The sequence below is a fragment of the Hyaloscypha bicolor genome (genome assembly GCF_002865645.1).
Source record: "Hyaloscypha bicolor E unplaced genomic scaffold K444scaffold_136, whole genome shotgun sequence".
Lineage (NCBI taxonomy): Eukaryota > Fungi > Ascomycota > Leotiomycetes > Helotiales > Hyaloscyphaceae > Hyaloscypha > Hyaloscypha bicolor.
Genome location: NW_020194638.1, coordinates 769,365 through 789,779, shown reverse-complemented (window position 1 = coordinate 789,779; position 20,415 = coordinate 769,365). Strand labels below are relative to the sequence as shown.

General features: G+C 50.2%; 5 protein-coding genes across 5 annotated transcripts; 2 read left to right on the top strand and 3 right to left on the bottom strand.

Moving 5' to 3' along the window:
* Window positions 1-753: 753 nt before the first annotated feature.
* K444DRAFT_655656 (2,2-dialkylglycine decarboxylase) lies at window positions 754-2,440 on the bottom strand (the record flags this gene model as incomplete). The annotated part of the gene is made up of 5 exons (XM_024886028.1): window positions 754-773; window positions 883-1,696; window positions 1,748-1,975; window positions 2,035-2,229; window positions 2,420-2,440. The coding sequence occupies 5 exons, from the start codon at window positions 2,438-2,440 to the stop codon at window positions 754-756; spliced, it is 1,278 nt and encodes a 425-aa protein (XP_024730875.1).
* Window positions 2,441-5,305: 2,865 nt separating this feature from the next.
* Window positions 5,306-7,647, bottom strand: K444DRAFT_132904 (uncharacterized protein). Its single transcript, XM_024870467.1, has 3 exons — window positions 7,613-7,647; window positions 7,050-7,532; window positions 5,306-6,988 (listed from the first exon to the last, which is right to left on the bottom strand). The coding sequence occupies exons 2-3, from the start codon at window positions 7,490-7,492 to the stop codon at window positions 5,437-5,439; spliced, it is 1,995 nt and encodes a 664-aa protein (XP_024730874.1). The 5' UTR covers window positions 7,493-7,532; window positions 7,613-7,647; the 3' UTR covers window positions 5,306-5,436.
* Window positions 7,648-8,947: 1,300 nt separating this feature from the next.
* On the top strand, window positions 8,948-13,611 carry K444DRAFT_540278 (uncharacterized protein; the record flags this gene model as incomplete). The annotated part of the gene is made up of 2 exons (XM_024875698.1): window positions 8,948-12,886; window positions 12,934-13,611. 2 exons carry the CDS (start codon window positions 8,948-8,950, stop codon window positions 13,609-13,611), a joined length of 4,617 nt encoding a protein of 1,538 aa, XP_024730873.1.
* A 641-nt stretch (window positions 13,612-14,252) lies between these two features.
* On the bottom strand, window positions 14,253-15,042 carry K444DRAFT_618429 (uncharacterized protein). Its single transcript, XM_024881322.1, has one exon. The coding sequence runs from the start codon at window positions 14,913-14,915 to the stop codon at window positions 14,526-14,528; it is 390 nt and encodes a 129-aa protein (XP_024730872.1). The 5' UTR covers window positions 14,916-15,042; the 3' UTR covers window positions 14,253-14,525.
* A 4,782-nt stretch (window positions 15,043-19,824) lies between these two features.
* On the top strand, window positions 19,825-19,989 carry K444DRAFT_598325 (uncharacterized protein; the record flags this gene model as incomplete). The annotated part of the gene is made up of 1 exon (XM_024878529.1): window positions 19,825-19,989. One exon carries the CDS (start codon window positions 19,825-19,827, stop codon window positions 19,987-19,989), a length of 165 nt encoding a protein of 54 aa, XP_024730871.1.
* Between the last annotated feature and the right edge of the window lie 426 nt (window positions 19,990-20,415).

Sequence of the window (20,415 nt, the reverse complement as noted above, 5' to 3'; positions counted from 1 at the left end):
TTCCAGTACGCACTAACATTCTTGTCATCATCGATCGCCATAAACCAACCCACCATATCCCCTCCTTGCACACCTTTCCCCAACTCATCCTCTTCCACACGTGCCGCAAAGTCGAGCAAGGAGGCATCCACACGCGGTTTAAACGTGGCTTTTTGTGCTGCGGTGCGTGTTAGGAGTGTTTGGTGGCAGAGGTGAAGAGGGGAGGAGAGAGGAGAGTGTGTAGAGCTGAGTGTGCGGAAGAGGAGATCCGGAACCGGTGGCCTTGAGAGGGAAATGGTTTCGAGTGCCGCTCGAAGACAAGGAAGGGGATGTTGTGCTGGGGCAGAGAGTGAGCTAGGAGGAGCCTTGAGATTCCGGCGCCGAGGATGAGGATTGGTAAGATCAGTAAGAGGGATGGTGGGACAGTGGTGTTGGGTTGCGATGTTGGGATGGTTTGGTATGGTTAGTTGATAAAGGAGAGAGAGATAGATAGCTTACCTGGACGTTGAGTTCTAGCTTGGGAGAGGCGGGTTACGTGATATAAAGAAGGCAGGTGTATAAGTAAGCAATAAAGATGAGAAAGGGGTAGGTGAAGTACAACGAATTTAGATCTACTGGTGAGTTAGAGTAGTGGATCGGCATGGGAATTTGTAAAACCACTCCTTCAGAGGTCAGTTTCCGAAGGATGTTACCTAGTTAGCGAACCCCTACAGGCCCCTATTGAATGGCAGCCACTCCTCGACTGCAAAGTGTAATATGCACGAGAAACACTGCTTAAGATCCATAAATCATATCTAGAACGAATCCCATACCTGATATCATAGCTCACAAGACTTCTTTCCTGGTTAATCATCCTCTCTTCCGTCATCCCTAAAAGGTCAACAAACCAATCCACTCATTTACAGTGTGGCAAACTACCCTCAGTACAACTGAAAGCCTGCTCCATAATCCCTAACCCTAGCTCTAAGTCTTTCTCAGAAATCGTAATGGGCGGCGCAATCCTAAATATTCCGCTAAAACTTGAAATCGTTGATAAGTTCGCCAATACTCCTAGCTCCATCATCTTCGCCGCCAACCTATCGCCCAGTTCCGGCGCCGGAGCCTTGCTCTCCCTATCCTTCACAATCTCAATGGCCGCCAGTAGACCTCGACCTCGAGCATCACCGATGCAGCCATATCGCTCTTTGAGTCTTTCCAGTCCAGCGTGGAGCTTGAGACCCATAGCCCGGGAGCGAGCAACGAGGTTATCTCTAACAACGATCTCCAAGACCTTGAGGCCTACTGAAGCGGGCAGCGGATCATTGAGGTGCGTCGTCAAGAACAAAAATCCATTGTGCCCTACAACCTCGGCGATATGCTTGCTCGTCACGACGGCACTCAACGGCAATCCATTCCCAAGCGTCTTACTCAACGTCAGTATATCAGGTACTACGCCCTCATGTTCGAACGCAAACATATCTCCTGCTCTTCCGATTGCAGTCTGCGCTTCGTCAATGATTAGAAGCATGCCCCGCCGAGAGCAGTGCGCTTTCATAGCTGCGAGGTAGCCGGGCGGAAGTGTGAGCATGCCACCGACGGAGAGGATGGGCTCCATGATAACGGCTGCGAGCGAGCCACATGACGCTCGGTCGACCATGTCCCAGTCATAGGAGCCGTCTGGATTGCGGAAGACGGAGCGATAGGCGTTGGGAGCTGGGAGGATGTGGTTACCGGGAATCTGGACCACCGTTAATTTTAGTCGAATGGAGGGGGAAGGGGATGGGGATACCATGGGACCGTGACCTCGACGTCCAGAATGATACTGTGCACTCAGTGCTGCGCCGGTCATTCCGTGCCAGCTCGCTGCTAAGCCGACTATCTCCCATTTCCCTGTGAAACACTTTGCCATCTTGAGCGCTGCCTCGTTGCTCTCGCCTCCGGTGCTCAGAAACATGGCTTTATCTAGTCCGTCTGGAAGGAGACCGGTCAAGGTCTTTGCCAATTGATGACGGGAGGGCTGATCATGCCGCTGAATAGGTGGTCGAGGTTGGCTGCGTGGTCTGCTATGGTTTGGACGATTTCGGGATGCCCATGGCCAATCAGACAGGACATTTGCCCCGAAGTCCAATCGAGGATTCGCCGGCCTGTCGAGGTATATATGAAAACTTCGGAGGCGTGCGTGATGATCTCCGGGTGGAAAGCCATTCCGGCGTGTATGAGTGTGTTTGAGGCATCTGATTGAAGAGCTTCGGTATCGACATCGTCGTAGAGCTGTTCCCCCCCGTTCGTCAATACGAGCGATTAGTCAATCGGGGTCCCCATTGCCCAATCGCGGGCCCCGATTCCTTAATCGCTTGCTTAAGCGAACTCCGGTTTATAAATACGAGGTCGAATATGTTACATGGTAACTGTATACTAGTAGTCACGTGCAGGCTCACGTGACTATACTCCTGTATTTAACCTTTGGCCACTCGTGCCACATCTCTCTTCCCTCTTCATCTATCAATATATTATTATTACAATACAACAACAATGTTTTATTGTAACAGAATACGAGCAAATTTTTAAAATACTAAAATATTTTAAAACCCATGAATTATTAAAATCCTATTAATATAATTTATTAGAAATTGTTTAGTTAATTATATTAATTAAGTAATATTAGCTTTAGCCTTTTATTAGAACTCTAAACCCTTTTTATTCTAATTTTTATTTAAAAATATAAAATTATATATATATTTTAATCTTTAATAGAATTTAATACAAGAAAAATTTATTTAAGTCTCTTATAAGCATTAATCCTTTTTATTTAATTAAATTTTGGCCTTTATCCTTTATTAGAAATTTATATATTATTTTAACATCGGGCTCTTTTATTAGCGAATCGGGCTCCTCGCTTAGGACCGATTGACTAATCGCTCGTATTGACGAACGGGGGGGAACAGAGCTGGTTGACGCCTGGTAGCGCGGACATTTTCTGGTTGCAGTGAGGGGCAATGCAATCGGATCCGAATTGAAAGGCAGGAAACAAGTCGATAAGAAGCAGGTGATATCAATACAAATCCCAAATCGCTTGGCATAGATTCCTCTGAATTGATTGGGAAACGCAGTTTCAACTAGGGAAACAGCCTTGTTGCAGTAGTGAAGGACAAGCTTTATCTGAGGTGAGCTCCTGCCGTGATTCGGAGATTCCATCCCAGCAGAAGTTCCAATGATATCACTGGACGACTCTAGCCACTGGCCTTATTTGGCTCTCGTAAGAGCCATGCACCCCGACTTCGGGTTGTATTTGGTGGTAAAGTAAACTTCCATACCATTTCTCGTTTAAGATGGATAATTCAAGATCAGAGGGCGAAGTTTGAGATCTGGTGGCTGGAAGATGGTCATGTGACCGAAATTTGGCGCGTCTCAAGTCGCGCTGATTGACCCAATCTTCACCTCTTCTAACCATCACCATCACCAGCCCCTTCAAACATTGCAGCGATGGCACTAAACACCTCAAAGCGAATGTTTCACAGCGTCACAGAAGCCAATGGCACTGGATTCACCGTCAGTCTTCATTCAAAGACTTATGACGAATGTCTGGAAGAGAGTTGTGAAACCGTCTGCTAGGAGCGGGGTGTGGTGCAGAGAGAGCGGCATGATTTATAGCGATGGATGCTGATCTGGTAGATGGGGTTTCTGGATACAATCGAAGCTGACGGTGATGGATTGATCATTCCAATACCGCCAGAAGAAAGATCCTTCGCATCCATCGCCCCTCAGTCTCTGGAATCGCTCTACAAATCCAGCACACACCTCGATCGGGTGGGTATTCTACGCCTTCTGGGAGTATGGGACGCACCATGCGACTTCCTATCGACTACATCACCTCTATATATCCAGCTATTCAATGCATGAAAGGAGGGATTGAAAAATTGAAGGCTTCTTCCAGCGGCCGGAGTCTGGATTGGCGATGTCTGGACCAGACGTCTCACGGGCCATTCTACGAACGTCCCCCCCCCCCCCCCATCGCACAATTTACACATTTGAATCTCACTAGAGGGAGGGGGGTTTCGCTGCAACTTCTCTCAGGACTTCGCGCAAATATCGTTGACGTATTAATGGTAAGAATACACCGGCTCCAGGCTCTGACATGCATAACTTTTGGAGAGAATTTAACAATACAAAAACATGTGTTGTAATCTTACCTACTAATCATCGGCCAGACAAAAACGTGAGCTATCCATCTATCTCCAATTTCCAAGATTGCTTCAGATTCCCAGAGACGCCAGCTTCAGGGAACCAGGGACGTAAAACATATTTGGCGTCCCCACTTCGGCTTGCCTCTGCGGATTTCTGGTCGTCTAGAGGGGCAAGATTCCTGGACGAATAATTGTTTGAACGCACAATTACTATTATTCCGGAGTACTCGTTATGGGCAACAAGAAGTCCATGGTCCATTCAAGAGGTCAGAGCTTGTCTAGGGGTCAGGATTGTCAGTCGAGTACTCCGAGGGCAGCAAGAGAGGCTTCATCGTCTCATCTTTGCTGTCGCTTGTCGAGGGCCAGATCATCATGGTATAGCAGCAATTCCGGTGTTTTTTCTTGGATTGAAAACGTACTCGTCTCTTCAATGTTGCGGCCAGATGATTAGGGAATAGCTCGATCACCTTTTCTGTTGAAATCTTCGGCTTCCCACCAGTGCGGGCGTCTTCTTCTGGTGAGAAAGCCATGGCTTCCGGGTCAGCTCCATGGGACAGCAGCTTGTCCATTATTAGGAAATAAAAGTCCATTGTCGATCTACTGCTTAAGTCGCTACAGGGTCGGGAATACAGCCATCCTAAGAAAGCTGACAAGATAGTTGTTTGGTTGTGTTGAGCGTTTGGGTTCGCTCCGTGTCGAAGAAGGAGACTTAGTGTTTGCAGTCGATTTTCATTCGCATATCTAGACGAGAATAGAATTCCAGATTCCATGAGCCAGGTCCCCCAGACCGAATACTTTGCCCGCGACCATGATGTATAAAGAAGCGTCAGCTTTTCAAGAGGGGTGGTTGGCCGCGCATTGTCAAGGGAGCTGTTTGGATCCTCGCCGGTGTCCAATAATAGCTTGACCATTGGAATAAAGTTGACTTCTTGGTGTCTGACGCAATTGCACGGCTGCAAAGCGGTTCGTAAGAGGTCCGGTGGCCTGAAAGTTTCGTCGCGCAACCTCTGTTGAGTGTAGATGGAGAGCCCATTTGCAACTGCAAATTCAAGGAACGACAGGCAAGGTCTTCTTTCTTCGTCCGTAGGGCAAGTATCCTGAGCCTTAACTGTGCATGTGAGAATTGGTCCTTGATGAATTGCCGAGAGCCTCTTAATCACTTGCTCAAGTTCATCGAGCAACTCCGTGTCGGGTGTGCCGAGCTCTCGCTCCGCCCTACAAGCGTAACACATGAGGAGATCCAGGTGTGTTGGTAGAGTGCGATGGTCTGTGAGGGTCATGGTCTTTATAAGAATTAAGTATGCTCTGCAAATAGACAAGCTGGCATTGAAAGATTTAGGGACGTGGCGGACCAGCAGGGCTTGTGATTCTTCCAATTTGAGAAAGTCGCGAACCGTCCGATGGAAGAAATCAACACGGTGGCCTCCAAAAGCAAAGAGCCCCGAAGAGTCAGCGACTCAGCGTAAACTTCCAACAGCCCTTTGCACCTTGCATTAATGCGCCGCTCCAAGACCGAATGCCTTCGCAATAGTTCACCAGGATCTAAAGCTTTGAATTCTGTCTTGAAGGCGAGATCTGGATCATCTTCATCGAGGAACGAGTTGGTAAGCAGGGTGAGTGGCTCGATAGCGTCGAGAGTGTATTTGAAAGACACGGCCATTTGCTCGCGATAAATTTCGTCGATTTGATCTAGCATATGCTGAAAGAATGGCTCCAGGTCCCTGGGAAGTCCCCGTAGTCGAGCGTACAAGGTCGTGATACTATCGCCGTTTGTGAAACCATCGTTGAGGGAGCGAACGACGAGGAATACCCAAAGAAAAACACCATTAGATCTTTCCACAATCTCCTGGATAATTCGTTGAAATTGCTCATCTCCATGTCCACCCGAACCAGCTTTGATGTGTTTGTCTAGTTTATTTCGAACATAGACCTCGATATCCGGCTGATTCCAGTCTTGCAAAGCAAGTTCTCTATTCAAGCCACGTCCGTATGCATCTTTGAAAACATTCCATGGTCGACTGGAAATACATATCTTGATGTTTGTAGCCTCTGTCAGAGCCTTGAGGGTTTGAATGACTTCCAGGTGATCCCCTTCGAACTCGTCAAGTCCATCGACGAAGAAACAAAACTTCACCGAGCTGGAGTCTTGGCTGATTACTCGCTCCATTACTTCTGAACATTCTTCAAAACTCCATCGTCCATGATCCATCGCGTTTCTGTCAACTGACGACCAACGAGAGGGGCAAACGACAGGAATGAGGTCGGGACACTGACGTAGGATTTCGTAAAGTAAAGACCGGAGCAACCCCTCCAAGGACTTCTGCAAGGTCGTACCTGCATTCCAAAAGAAATAACTTCCAATTATAAGCTTTCTGTTGCCCGCCCACTCCTTGAGGCCAGTCCGGGTCCTTGCATGGCTGGTGAGATATTTCATCAATGTTGATTTGTTTGACCCTGCGTTTCCAGAGATCCAGTAAACCCCATTCTCGGATCTCAACCACTCATAGAATTCAGGACTGGATTTTGAATCGCCCGGATTGAAAATCCAATTAAATGTCTTCGCATAGGCATCTGGTATTCTTTCAAGGCGAACTTTCAGCGTGACAAAATCAAGACTCTTGAGAAATGCATGCTCGGTTGCTACTACTGACGCTCGAACAGTTAATGCAGAGAATTTATCAAACAGCTGAGCCAGTTTCTCTGCAGTCCCCGCTCTCGCAATCTCCATTCGAGCATCTTGAAGATCTTGGGAAAGTCGGTTGAGCTGCTCTTCTCTATCGGCATTGAGGAATCTCGATTCAGAGCACAACATCTTGACCTCCTGAAGAAGATCGGATTGATCATCTCTGATAACACTTGGTGTCAGTCTCATAGTTTGATAGACCTTTGTGGCGAAGGGCTTCAGACCTTAGAATTGCCAAAAGCTGAAGAGAGAGTTGCTTCCTGAAGTTATTCAATCGCTTCTGAACGGCGTCGAGCTTGTCCTTCTTCCACAAAGTTATAAGTCCCTGGCGGAAACTCCTCCATTTTCGATTCGGGCCGTCGTTGACTTTGAGATCTTTAATGGTGGCAAGGAGGTCATCGGCGAGCCTTTTACAAGAGCCTGCAAGTTCGACAAGCGCCTGCTCCTCTGGAGATATACCTGATGGTTTGGAAGGCGATATGGAAGATATTTTCAACTTGGCACCCAAGTTGCTAAGGTCTTGGAAGATGGATTCGATTTCGATGATTCCTGTTGATGAACCGGAGGGTGATTGGTAAATCTCATGAGTCTCGGACAGTAGCCTCATTCCAAAGTCCACAAACTGGATAACGTTGCCAGCGAGGCTCAAAGCCGTGAAGGGCTCCATACCTCATAGCACTCTGGAAATAGGCACCTGCTGAGCGAATCTTTATCAAGAGTGAATATGAATGGTAGAGAGACGGGGTTCTCAGCTCTTCTTGGGCCAAAAAATAGAGACTTGTCTTACTTGGGCGAATGATTCTGGTGGCTTGAGTGATGCGCTGGCTGACAGGGAAAGAAGCAACTCGCGAGGCAGATTGTAGTCAGGCAGGCAGTTCTCAACTGGAATAATGCCATGAGATTAGTGGCTCGCTTACATCGAGACGAAAGCCCCCCTGTGTCTTTCAGGCAGACCGAAGGGACGAGGCTGAAGGGGATGCTAGGATTGAAGTTATGTGGGCGAGTCTGCTGTCCCCTCCTCCTAAAAGACCACTCACCACCTACAATCGATATGAGAACAACAGGTTCGGCCGTTTGTTAAACAGGAGACAATCATAATTAAGGAGAAAGCTGCGTAGCCGCAGCACCAGGTATCAATATTGGCAAGCGAGACTTCCAAGTACTAGTGATGTCCAAATCAAGGCTCTGGTATAACCTCTTATCTCTCAATACATGTTTTGTTGAAAAAAAATTGATAATTTATTTTGGACGTCCGTTCCCCTACCGTGCTCCTTGGCTGTATCTCACAATTGTTCGACTTGATCTGGCATCTTGACAACAAGGCCGCCTTCCCTCCGCCACGCCTCAGCTCAAGCAGCCTTGCACAAACAGTCTCTCCTTATGCACTGCGAGCTTTCGTGGGTGAACAATGATTGACTGATAAACCGAAGAAAAAATTGGAAGGGAGAAGGAGAATGAGCCAGTTTACCACCGCAGCCTCTGGCTTGACATGGAGTTGGGGGCGGGGCGGGAGGGCAGGGATGGGAGAGCAGGGATGGGAGGGCAGAGGTGGGAGGGCACACTTTTGATATGAAGCCCTAACTAAATAGTCTCCGTTGGAGTATGTCTTTAGAGAGCAACAAAAGAGAATATCAAATTTCCAATTTATTTATGAATGAATAATTCTCGTTGATCTCGAGGAATTACACACAGCTCAATTTGGAAGCTGCAAGAATGTTTGTTTTTTGTGCCGCTTGCAGGCTGGAGTGTGGGGGTTGAAGACACACCCGAGACGGCTCTAATGAAACGTCAGCCTTGCAATGAACTCAATCCTTGTTTCTTCTACATACATTCTTTGCATTTCTCGATTCTATTCTATCACTTCGCACAGGGACATATCATGACTTGTCTTCGCGTTTATGTCTCAGCTGGCCTCGGCCGGCCCCTCCTCTTTGACAGCCGCTTTTAAGCCCTTGCCCTCCTCTGCGTCATCGGCGATAAAGTGCAGCGACAACACCGCCCTTCTCTAGCATGCCGCTGTTCTTAGTCAACAGCTCAACATGCCGCCAATTCCCAAACTTCGTTCAGCTGCTCTTTGACAATTGGAAGTCCTGAGAACCGTCCCTCAGAGTCGTCATCAAATATGGACCTCCCTGAGAGCGGCAATGGGAAGACTAAGAATCCTAGTACAGGCCTACCCAGCCCAGACCGCGAAAACTTCTCTGCGAACCCGCTGCGACAGAAGATACGGACCGCCCCTCACAATCTGTCATCCTCCAGTGCCGCCGACTCGATTGCAAGCAGGAAAGGGAGACCCAATGTTGGCACTGCAGATATTCATTCGGAGAGAGCTAGCATATCACAACCACCAAGACGGCCGTCCGCCCATTCTCGCGCATCATCCACATACAGCCAGAAGCTAGACAGGAAAACCAGCGGGGACGATTTCGCGGTCGATTTCGACACTCCTCGCCTGTCTCCGGGAATGACAGATGAATTAAATATTTATGGTGTCCTGCCAGACCCAGCACTTCGCCCAAAGCCATCTGCAGACGCAGTGGAGACGAAGCGGATGTCAGTGTCCTCAATGTACTCTCTCAGCTCAGTTCGTGCCGGAGGGGCTCCGAGCTCGGCAGCATCTGCGAATGGCTCAGAAGCTGGAACAGGATCCAACACCCGCACTCCATCCGGGCCCTTGTCACAGACCAAGAGTGCCCATCCGGAAGCATCTACCTCTGCAATATCTGTCACGACGTCTTCATCAAGCCAGTTCACCAGTCATGGCACCGCGAATGGCCATCAGCTCACCCCACGAGAGACACCATCTCATGCGTCCGAAATTGCAAAACGAAATGCGGCACAACGTGGGGAAGGAGCGCCTCGAGTACAGCCACCCGGCCGATCACGAAGCCGTGCGAAGAGAAGATTTAGTGGAAGTACGGCTACGAGCAGTCACAGCCCGAGCAGCGAGAGAGGAATACATAAGAAGGACGAAGACAAGCCTGCTCCAATCGGTATCATCGGGGTCTGTGCCTTGGATGTGAAGGCTCGGAGCAAGCCCAGCCGAAATATTCTGAATCGTCTGATCTCCAAAGGAGAATTCGAAGTGGTTGTATTTGGGGACAAGGTTATTTTGGACGAAGACATCGAGAACTGGCCGGTCTGCGACTTTTTGATCTCCTTCTATTCAGATGGATTTCCGCTGGACAAAGCCATTGCCTATGTCAAAGCTCGGAAGCCTTTCTGTGTCAATGACGTTCCTATGCAGAAGATTTTATGGGATCGACGGATATGTCTCATGATTCTCGACAAGATCAACGTTCCAACTCCGAAGAGACTCGAAGTCAACCGGGACGGTGGACCAGGCATTCTTACACCTGAGATGGCGCAGCATTTAAAGGAAACCACAGGCGTTGTCCTCGAAGGCCCGGAAGATGGAACCGGTGGCCAATGTCGGCCCCCTCGAAAGGTTGAACTTCTCGATGATGGAGATACTCTTAGTGTTGACGGTAGCTTGTTGGCAAAACCATTTGTCGAAAAGCCCATCAGCGGGGAGGATCACAACATATGCATCTACTATCCTAAAAGCCAAGGAGGAGGAGCTCGAAAGCTTTTCCGCAAGATTGGCAACAAAAGTTCAGAATGGGTGGAAGGCATGATCGTTCCTCGCGCGATCCTGGAGCCAGGAAGCAGTTATATTTATGAAAAGTTTATGCGGGTCGACAACTCAGAAGATGTCAAAGCCTATACCGTAGGCCCTACGTTCTGCCACGCCGAGACCCGAAAATCACCCGTTGTGGATGGTTTGGTCCGCCGCAACACTCATGGCAAAGAAATACGTTATGTTACAAGCCTTTCGAAGGACGAAGCTGCTATGGCCTCCCGGATAGCCACGAGCTTCGGGCAGCGCGTCTGTGGTTTCGACCTTCTGCGTGCTGAGGGCAAGAGTTACGTTATCGACGTTAATGGCTGGAGTTTCGTGAAAGACAATGATGAATACTATGATCAATGCGCTAGGATTATGAAAGATATGTTCATCCGAGAAAAGAGAAAACTGTTGGGCACTCCGAACAGCTCCTTTACCTCACCTCCATCTTCGGATGGTGGTGTAATTCCTCCTGTCAATAGGAAGGATTCAGGGCTCAAGGATAACCACCGGTCAACTCTACAACAGCTCCTTTCGAAGTCTCCAAGTATCAAAAACCTCCATGGACATCATCACAAGAAGACGGATCCCGTATCAACTGACGTTTCAACAGCACCAACTCCACGGACTACACCTCCAGGCGCCGACAAGGGTCTAGAGTTACCACCAGCCCCTTCAGCGCCACTCTTGCCGCCGCCTGCAGCAAGTTTGCCACCAGTTAGCGCTCCATCAACTGCCCCGTCCACGACTCCATCCACACCCGCCTTTAGCAATACAACGAATGGAGAGATGCTACCTCCGCCCGCCCCGAAGCATACCTGGAAACTGAAAGGTATGGTCTCGGTTATTCGCCATGCCGATCGGACTCCAAAGCAGAAATACAAGTTCACGTTTCATACGGAACCCTTCATCGAATTGCTAAAGGGCCATGAAGAGGAGGTTCTGTTAACAGGGGAAGCCGCTCTAGACAGTGTCATTGCTGCTGTTGACGTTGCTCTACGACAGGGGGTTGAAGACCGCGAAAAGCTTCGGACGTTGAGAAACGTGCTGGCGAAGAAAGGGGGATGGGCAGGAACCAAAGTTCAGATCAAACCTATGTTTAGAAAACCAAAGCCTGGAGAATTGTTGGCAATGAATATCCCAGAGTTCAATGTTGCAGATCCTCAAGATACCAAAGCCGTAGAGGCGAAGAAGACTGAAGAAGGCGATGAACCCATGCCTGGAAGATCACCTAAAAGGCAGGACTCGCTCTCTGGCGTCACTTTATCTCGCATTACAGCTGCAGAGAACAGCCTTGTTCTCGATAAGCTTCAACTTATTGTGAAATGGGGCGGCGAGCCAACCCACTCAGCCAGATACCAATCACAAGAGCTGGGAGAGAATATGCGAAACGATTTGATGCTGATGAATAGAGAGGTTTTGGACGAAGTCCATGTTTTCAGCAGTTCAGAGCGTCGCGTTACTACCAGCGCTCAGATTTGGGCAGCTGCTTTCACCGATCAAAAAGAACTGCCTCCAGATTTCATCACGATTCGGAAAGACCTTCTGGATGACTCCAATGCTGCCAAGGATGAGATGGACAAGGTCAAGAAGAAGTTGAAGACTTTGCTTCGCCAAGGAGAAGAAGCTCCATCTCAATTTGCATGGCCTGCGAATATGCCAGAGCCTTCTATTGTCCAGAAGTACGTTGTCCAATTGATGAAGTTTCATCGTCGGGTCATGCGCTCTAATTATAGCAAGCTGTACGGTGGTGCATCACAGTCGCTCAATGCTATTGCTAAACCTGGCGATAATGAAAAGGGAGGACCTTCATCATCAATGGGCAATGCGATGTCTCAAGCAACTGCAACAAGTAGCATTCAAGCTCGCTGGTGCTGTGGTGAAGATGCCGAACTGTTCAAGGAAAGATGGGAGAAGCTCTTCGCTGAGTTTTGCGATGGCGAGAAAGTCGATCCAAGCAAGATATCGGAGCTTTACGATACCATGAAGTTTGACGCTCTACACAACCGGCAATTCCTAGAATGGGTATTCACACCGAGCAAGAGCATTCTCGCGGAAGAAGAGGAAGCTATCGCAGCCGAATCGAATGGTCTGGAGAAGGAGAAGGAACAACCAAGAGATCTTGGAGATGAGCAGCTCGTCAAGGAAACGGTATCCTTCCAGAGATCTGATACCAATATGAGTCTTCATCGGCGCATGTTCAGACGGAAGTCGATGATGGTTGGAACGAAACCTGAAGAGGCACCCGAGCAATATTTCCGGTTGTTTACTGGTAGTAGTCAGACCAAAGCGAAGACGGATGCGAGACTTGAGAAGTTGCGCGAGTTGTACAAACTGGCAAAGGTCTTATTCGATTTTATCTGCCCGCAGGAGTATGGCATGACGGACCATGAGAAGTTGGAGATCGGCTTGTTGACATCACTGCCGCTGCTCAAGGTATGATCGATTTCAGGCGCACTAGACCGTTTGCTAACTTGAACCAGGAAATTGTACAAGACCTCGAAGAAATGCAAGCCTCCGACGACGCAAAGTCCTTCATCTACTTCACCAAAGAGTCCCACATCTACACCCTCCTCAACTGCATCCTTGAGGGCGGAATCACGACGAAAATCAAGCGCAGCGCCATCCCGGAACTCGACTACCTCTCGCAGATCTGCTTCGAGCTTTACGAGTCTGAGAACAAGACCCCGCCAGACGCGCAAGACGTAGCAAAGTATGCATACAGTATCCGCATTACCATCAGTCCCGGCTGCCACACCTTCGACCCGTTAGATGTGCAGCTCGATAGCAAGCACTGTATCGGCTGTGCTCCTAGACGTAGTCTGACGGCGCATAAGGATTGGAAAGAGGTCATCGAGACGTTGAGGGCGAAGTTCCATACTGTGAAGCTGCCGAAGAGCTTCCTGGCGGTTAATTTGAGCGAGTCGCACACATTCCATAAGAAAGATGAAGTCGACCGTGAGGAAACGGCTGCAACCCACACAGAAGGAGTAGCATCACACGAAGGAATTGGAACACTCCATCATCCACCAGAGCTCGGACAGCCAGAGGCAGATGCTGAAGTCGTACACAATAATCTGCTTTCTCCCGAGCCAGAGAAGCAGCAGCAGCACGACGAAAACTCGACTGTGCCGCCGACGCCAGACTCGCGATCCTCTTGATTTTACTTCATCAAGAAAATGGGGGGTACCGTTTGACCCCCACTGGGGACCCCCAACTCACCGCATGTTCGCATGCGTGCCTTGTTGCGCCCACGCGGATGCGGGCCCGAGGGGCGGGGAGCTGGGACTTGGATTTGCGAATCGTGGCATTTGGCAACGCCGCTCAGCTGCTCACCGCCGATCAGCATGCAATTTGCTCGTGTAGTTTTGGAGGGGGGAATGAATGCGATGTGTCAGTTTCGAGCCTGTGGGCCGGGTAGGGATGCCGGGGTTGTGAGCTGGTTTTTTTCGTTTTTTCACAAACTGGGCAAACTGGGAACAGCAAGATCGGGTGAGGGCACGCTCGGCATGGAAAGGGATTAGTGCTTAGATGGGGATTCATAGGGGAAACAGACGGGGTTTACAGAGAAGAGGCTTGTGATCACAGCACGGCCGGCAGAGCAGATAGAGTTTATGACTTTTAGAGCTAGATTAGAATCAAGGAAATCGAATCATACGACTATTTCTTGGCGAATCTTGAGAGCCTGATTTCTTGTGCTCTCGTTATTTCGAATATTCTAATGATGGAGCCGAGATTTCGAAATTGGAGGTAAGCATATTCCAAATTATTGTGATAGTGGCCCGAGATTCCGAAATTGGAGTCGAGCAAGTCGGAGCCTTCACCCGTTCACTAGAGATGGTAGGATGTGAGCGATCTTATCACATCCTTTTTTTCGTGTCTAAAAGGTGGGTACTATGATGGGGTGCGGGGTTCCAGTTTGGGTTAGAGTTCGTTGTCTTGGCACCCCGGATTTGCGATGTGATATCGTGGCGTTTGAGGGGGTGACAGGTCGTGTCTTGGTGGGTATGGTTAGTAATCAATAGGAGAACGTCGAGATGTCATCTTCGTTGTCAGGAAAATCGATAGCAGAACTTCATCCGGGAGGGGAAGAGGAGCCTGGTGGTGAGTGAGTGAGATGGTGGGTGAACTTCTCGGCCAAACGTTCGGGCGGGCAGAGAGGAAAAAGGAAAGGGGAAAGAGGGGATGGGGATTTCCATCTCGGCGGAGAAGAGGGGAAGTGTGCTCGGCAGGGTGAAAAGTTGTCATGCCTCTCGGGCCTTTGGGAAGACTCGCAAGACCGAGAGAGACCCGGGTATAAAGGGCTTTCTCCGGAAATTTGTAAGACTGGAGGGGGTGAGATGAAATTCAACGAGGAAGCGGATTCATGTTTGTTCCAATCTCTGTGGAGAAGGAATTGAGGCATCTCGGAACTAGGGGATAAAGACTGAAACTTTGGCTTCCAGGAGAATTCCCGAAATGTCATGTTGCAGTAAATTGCAGGAGCTGAATACCTCCGGGGAAGAGTAAAAGAGCAGCTTGGCTTTAATGTCCTTCATCTCGGACTATTGATGACGCCTCTTGACGTCTCTGACACTTACTTGACATGAATCCATGAATAGAAAACAGAGACTACACTCTGAGTCTCGGTACTTGATAGAAAGTACCTGACCTGCCTGAAGGCTTGATCCCTGACAGACAAAAAGCCACAGCGGCCAATAAAAGCCATCATCTGGGTATTCCCCGCAAAGAGGTTGGAAGATTCGACCAGGACCAGGAACACGGCCTCAGAACATCTTGACAACGTCAGCACATATCCGAATGCAAATGCCGGAGGCGTTCCCCTCGCCGACCCGGGATGCCGGTTTCGGTTGTGCTCTCATCCCTCCCTCCATACCACACGGCTTTTTCTATTTCACCGAGTTCGACCGACAAGGCGGATGCGGGCAAGATTGATGCCGGAGGTGAAGATGTACGTTTTTAAGGTTTGGATTCAGACAGGATGCACCACATGTCTGCCATGCCATGCCGCATGGTCAGGGACAGGGATGGGCTCAGCATCCAAACAGGTCACTTCTTTCGCTTGCCTTTCCGCGGGCAAGTATTCAATTCGCTGCGGCTATGGGCCAGCGGCTGGCATCAAGGTTTGTGGAGAGTTTGCGAGTGAGAGAGAATCGAAAGGGAAGGTGACAACGAAAGGAAGTACATTGACCTGTGGCTTCCTGGTCAATCCTGTGGAATCCTGATGAGAATGGAGAGGTGAGCACGGTTGCTCAATACCGATTGAACCGTGAATGAGACGGCGAATGGGATTGATCCCGGCGCTTCGCAGGTTCTGTTTGAATACGATATTTTTAAGTGACGGTGTGAAGTGTGCCCGCGGATGTGCGTTTAAAGGCTGTGTGTGGATGGCGGTTGGCGGTTACCGGATGGCGAATGCGCCTTTCAGAATGTCTCACTGACCGACTTCCAGAAGCATCAGCGTGCATCCACAAACAGCCAGCTTACGTAACCCCCGGGGAGCACTTCCTAGTCTTCCATATGGGAATTAGAAATGTGGGTTTGTTCTAAATTTGGGAGATGCAGGTTCCTTTCTTCTGTTGGAGTTGGAGGCTGGAACATGTGCCTTCAGGGCTAAAGTGTTGGTTATTGTGCACGAGGAGAGCCATGACTGGGTGAGCTAAGGTAGGTACCGCTGCAAGATTGCGGACCTTACAGGCGGTGAAGAGCGTACTGAAACTGGACATCTGGTGGAGTTCTTCCGTTTTCGGGCAGTGATGGACGCCGTTGGTGGAAGTCGAGGAGACATGGTACGCGGACTTGCGCGGCTCAAGAGATTCGCACCCTGGCGAACAGACGGGCTGCATGGGAGGCTCGATGGACTCGGGCGTCTTCCTCCACTTCTTGGTGTGATCGAAGGTTCGGTGCAGAACGAATCTGAGTCAAGAAGTTCATGAAACTGCGTCTCTCTGGTCAAGCAGGCGGCACCACACCAGCCCGTGCACACCACCCAAAGCGGTGGCATGCAGTTGCGTCGGGGATTTATCGCCTATTCGTGCCGCATGGGACACCCCTTTTGGGACCGGGCTGCATTAGTGAAAGCCGGTGGGGTGGTGTGGTGGTTGAAGATGAGGGCTTGTGATGGTGTGAGCACGAACCGCATATCTGACAACTTCAGCGTCGTATTGACTCCGCAATAAAGGTTCCACGGGGAGGGAGGGACGCATTGAAGAGGCTCAGCAGGCGTGTTTCGACTTTTTAGAGGGCAAAAGAAGCGAACTGGAAGAGTTCCGGCCGTTGGGTTGTTGGTCGGTAGAGCGGATGAGAACGGCGAGGATCGCCAAGCGAAGCCCCTTTTCGAAGTCTCACTCAGCACTCGCTCCAGAAGAATCCTCGGCGACAGACAGCCATGTTCTTTGACTGCGGGTCTTACTTCTTCATCGACTCAAGGATCCTTCCTCCCCGGCGATGCGCTGCATGGCCATGGACTGAAAGAAAATCTCATGCGGATACAGTATCTGAAGCCTTGAAGCCTGGCATGATATGGCATGATCCGGACAAGCGGGCAAGCCCTCCAATCTGCCGACTTGGAGGGGCAGTTCTGCCAAGTCCAGAACCCCTCCATTGAACGCTTTCAAACTCTTGTGATAATGCTTCCACTGTGGGCTGAAAAAGCGAATCGAAGCCACAGTTTCACAAAGCCTCGAACATCCGACAATAACCTCATCGCATCATATTCTCCCGGATGAGCAGTGAGCACCGCGCAGGAGATTGTTCATTTGTTCGAGAAGCAACTAGGGGAAGGGAACCAGCTGAATGACCGATCTTCGCCGCCGTGCCGCTCTCGATTTAGGGTATTCCTCCGTGATTGACTGCCACAGTACCGGCTACCACGCCCTGGGTTCGCAGGGGTGGCTGCCGACCCTGGAGCTGCTCCATTCATCGGCCCATACAGCGTCAACCTCCATCATTGACAGAACGGCCTTGACGGCTTGGAGGGGTGCCAACGTCAATGAATGCGCACGCCAAAATGCCACAGTTGAGGGACGGAAGTTGGTTCGTGTATTTACAGAGTATCGGCATCTACTCGGGGCGTGGTGTGGTGGGGTATTGCAGTTCATGGCAAGACATATGTTCTTGGCCATCTTCTCAATGATGTGCCTTGTTGGGTTTCCAATCCCTCACCACCCTTGAAGGCTTGACGTTCCCAAACTCGCTGGTAGTTTTGACAGCGGGGCCCCCCTTGCTCTGCTTCTCCCACCCCTACGAGTGCCACGAGGCAGAAGGGTGTGCCGCGCCTAACCTGGAAGATCCCGATTCGCATCATCACTGCGAAAGACGACTTGGATACTTTGTGTCACCAACGTGCTAGGCACCTTGGCCCATAAACCTTCAGGCAGACTTCATTAGAGGCAGACGGGCAAATATGACTGGGCAGCCTATGTGTTCTATGACAACCACATGGATTATGTGGCGCTCAATATCCAATATCCTGCTTACTCGGGCATGGAATTCGCCCCCGAATATCCAGCTCCAAGTCATCAAGTTCTCTTGCGAGGCCGAACCCAGTACATATCTGACGGGGAGCGGCATCCGCCACCCTAAATCAGTCTAAGAAGAGGAAGCAGTCAGGCAGTGAGATCCTAAGGGGCCATGGCAAGGCAACGGACCCCACCCAGCTTCGTAGCAAATCATCCGCCGCTGCTCATTTCAGCAGTCTGTCTGTTCGATTCGTGGCCTACGTAAACCCTGACGAGCCGGCAAGGCGACCAGATACAGGGCCAAACCCAGCAGCCCACGCCATGCGCACGCCCCTAGGTGCACCACTAAACGTTATTTCGATCGTCCACAGGCTAACACACAGCAAACATCCACTAAAGCACGCCCTCTTCAAACCTCACTTCAACTTGAAGCAAGTCACAAGTAGTGCCGTACCGCTACTGTAGTCTGTAGTACAAGGTACCGGCTAGTAGGTACTGACTGTACTAACAGCCTTTAGCACGGCCTTCCGGACTCCGCGCGAGACGGGCAATCCCAATCTATCCTGTGGCTCCGAGAACACAGCTGTTATTTGCCCAATAGGGGATATATATGGGCTGAAATAAAGATTTCCTGTCACGAACGACGCGGACTTTTTTTTCTCTCCGGCCACTGGGCTGCTGCTCAGCAAACCGGGAGTCCATTCTTGGGTTCAGGTGGGGAGTCTGAGAACCACTCAGCGGCTCTCCCATGCGCTGCCATGCTCTGGCCCTGTACATTGCGGCATGTAGAGTACCTGCCGCCCAGTCACGAACCCATCCATGCCTGCTCCCTCCCCTCTCCCCCCAAGCTGCTCGCCTCTCTGCCCTGCTCTGCTGTCTCCCTCCCCATGACTCCTCTTGACTCCGTATCACCGCTGGCAAGCCTTGATCCCCTGATCGCTTAGTACCATGCCATGTCTGCCCAGTCCATCGTAAAGACACGACCACCAACTTTGGTGTCCACCTACCGCGCCACGGGATAGCCGTTGCAAACGTTGATTGTCAGGTCTTAGTTCAAGTCAGGCCAGCACAAGCACTTGCTTGCTTGCTCTCCTCTCGCAAGCCTCATTTTATTCTCCTCCATCTTATTCCTCCTCTTCCCTCCCTGGTCCTAGTTATGTTTTCACTCAGGCACTCCATGCAGCGTTCCCCGTGAAGTATATACGTCCGCCGTCGACTCCGGCTGCTATCCGTACATACAATCACACAAACCCACGTACATATTCTCATCATCAGCACCTCACCAGGCAGAAGTAAGAAGAAGGGAGGCATCAAATCAATTTCCGTTTACTTTTGGTTGGGCTAAGTTTGCTATGTTTTGACCCGGCACCGACATCACCATCCTTATTTCAAGGGAAGGCACAGAATCGCTCACTCTTTCGATTCATCGGCTAGAGGATTCGAGATCAGATCTTCGATTCGGAAGGGAAGAGAAAAGCAAAGGGCTGCTTGACAGGAGGAGACTTGGGATCTCGACATAAAGGGACCCGGACCGCCCACCAGCAGCACCCGGAGGCCAAACATCGTTGCCACACATACATTCACTTTACCTCAATCTTTGGTCACATATCTATTTTCTTCAACACTATTATTCAATTTCTTCCTTTTCGACTTTCTTGGACCGGGCACCAGATTGCTTTTTGCTTCTTCGACCCGAGGAACGACTTCCACACCACCACCAACAGCTTTCGATCCCGTCCTTCTTAGACCGTTCCGGACTCACCCCCGAATCTTGGTAAGTAGCCACCCTCGTCCTTCAGCTCGTCCGAACTCTTGCTGACCTCCCAGCCTACCCCGTCCCGTGCTGCCTCTTGCAATTGTCTCGTACCTGGTCACCTTTTCCTCCGGCATTTCCCGTCTCCCAGCTCCCAGAAAATGGCTCTACCGGGTTACTGCAACCATTCGTTCAACCTGCTTAAGTCGGAGTCGACTCTTATTCAATGGGTGTGCTCGATGTGCCATTCCGGACCACACTGGTACATCTTCGAGTGCAAATACTGCAAACTCAAGACCTGTCGCCCTTGCACGAACAAAGTCTAGCACGACCGTCACCGCCTTTCGTTCCATCGCTTTCTTGTAAGTTTCGTTATTTTTAGTTCGTTCATCGTTCGATCTATCAAACCAACCTCGACCCCCACTCCACCTGCCCCCCACGCACCCACCCCCAAAGCAAGGACTTTATTTCCAACACATCCCAAGAACTCCCAAACCACCATCCCGGCCCGGCGACCCTCGGTCTTGCCTTGTCCCAGACACCAGGGGTCAGAACGCCCTCTGCTCCCGCTTCTTTCGTCTGGGCATCCTTACGTCGATCCCAAGTTTCTTCCCGTTTCAATTCACCAGCTCACGCCGCTGACATCAGCAAGCAAGCCTATCGCCCTCGCTCAAGCCCCCCCCCTATCGCAAAAGCAAATTCACTCGGCCACTACCACTAAACTTTTGCTTACGTCAAACTACTTGGCTTGT

Bases quoted from the DNA above. Each gene is read 5' to 3' on its own strand.
- K444DRAFT_132904 (XM_024870467.1), bottom strand. From the start codon at position 7,492: ATGGAGCCCTTCACGGCTTTGAGCCTCGCTGGCAACGTTATCCAGTTT. The intron at 6,989-7,049 runs GTCTGAAGCCCT...AAGTGTTATCAG, and splicing joins CAGCTTTTGGCAATTCTAAG to AGATGATCAATCCGATCTTC.
- K444DRAFT_618429 (XM_024881322.1), bottom strand. From the start codon at position 14,915: ATGACATTTCGGGAATTCTCCTGGAAGCCAAAGTTTCAGTCTTTATCC.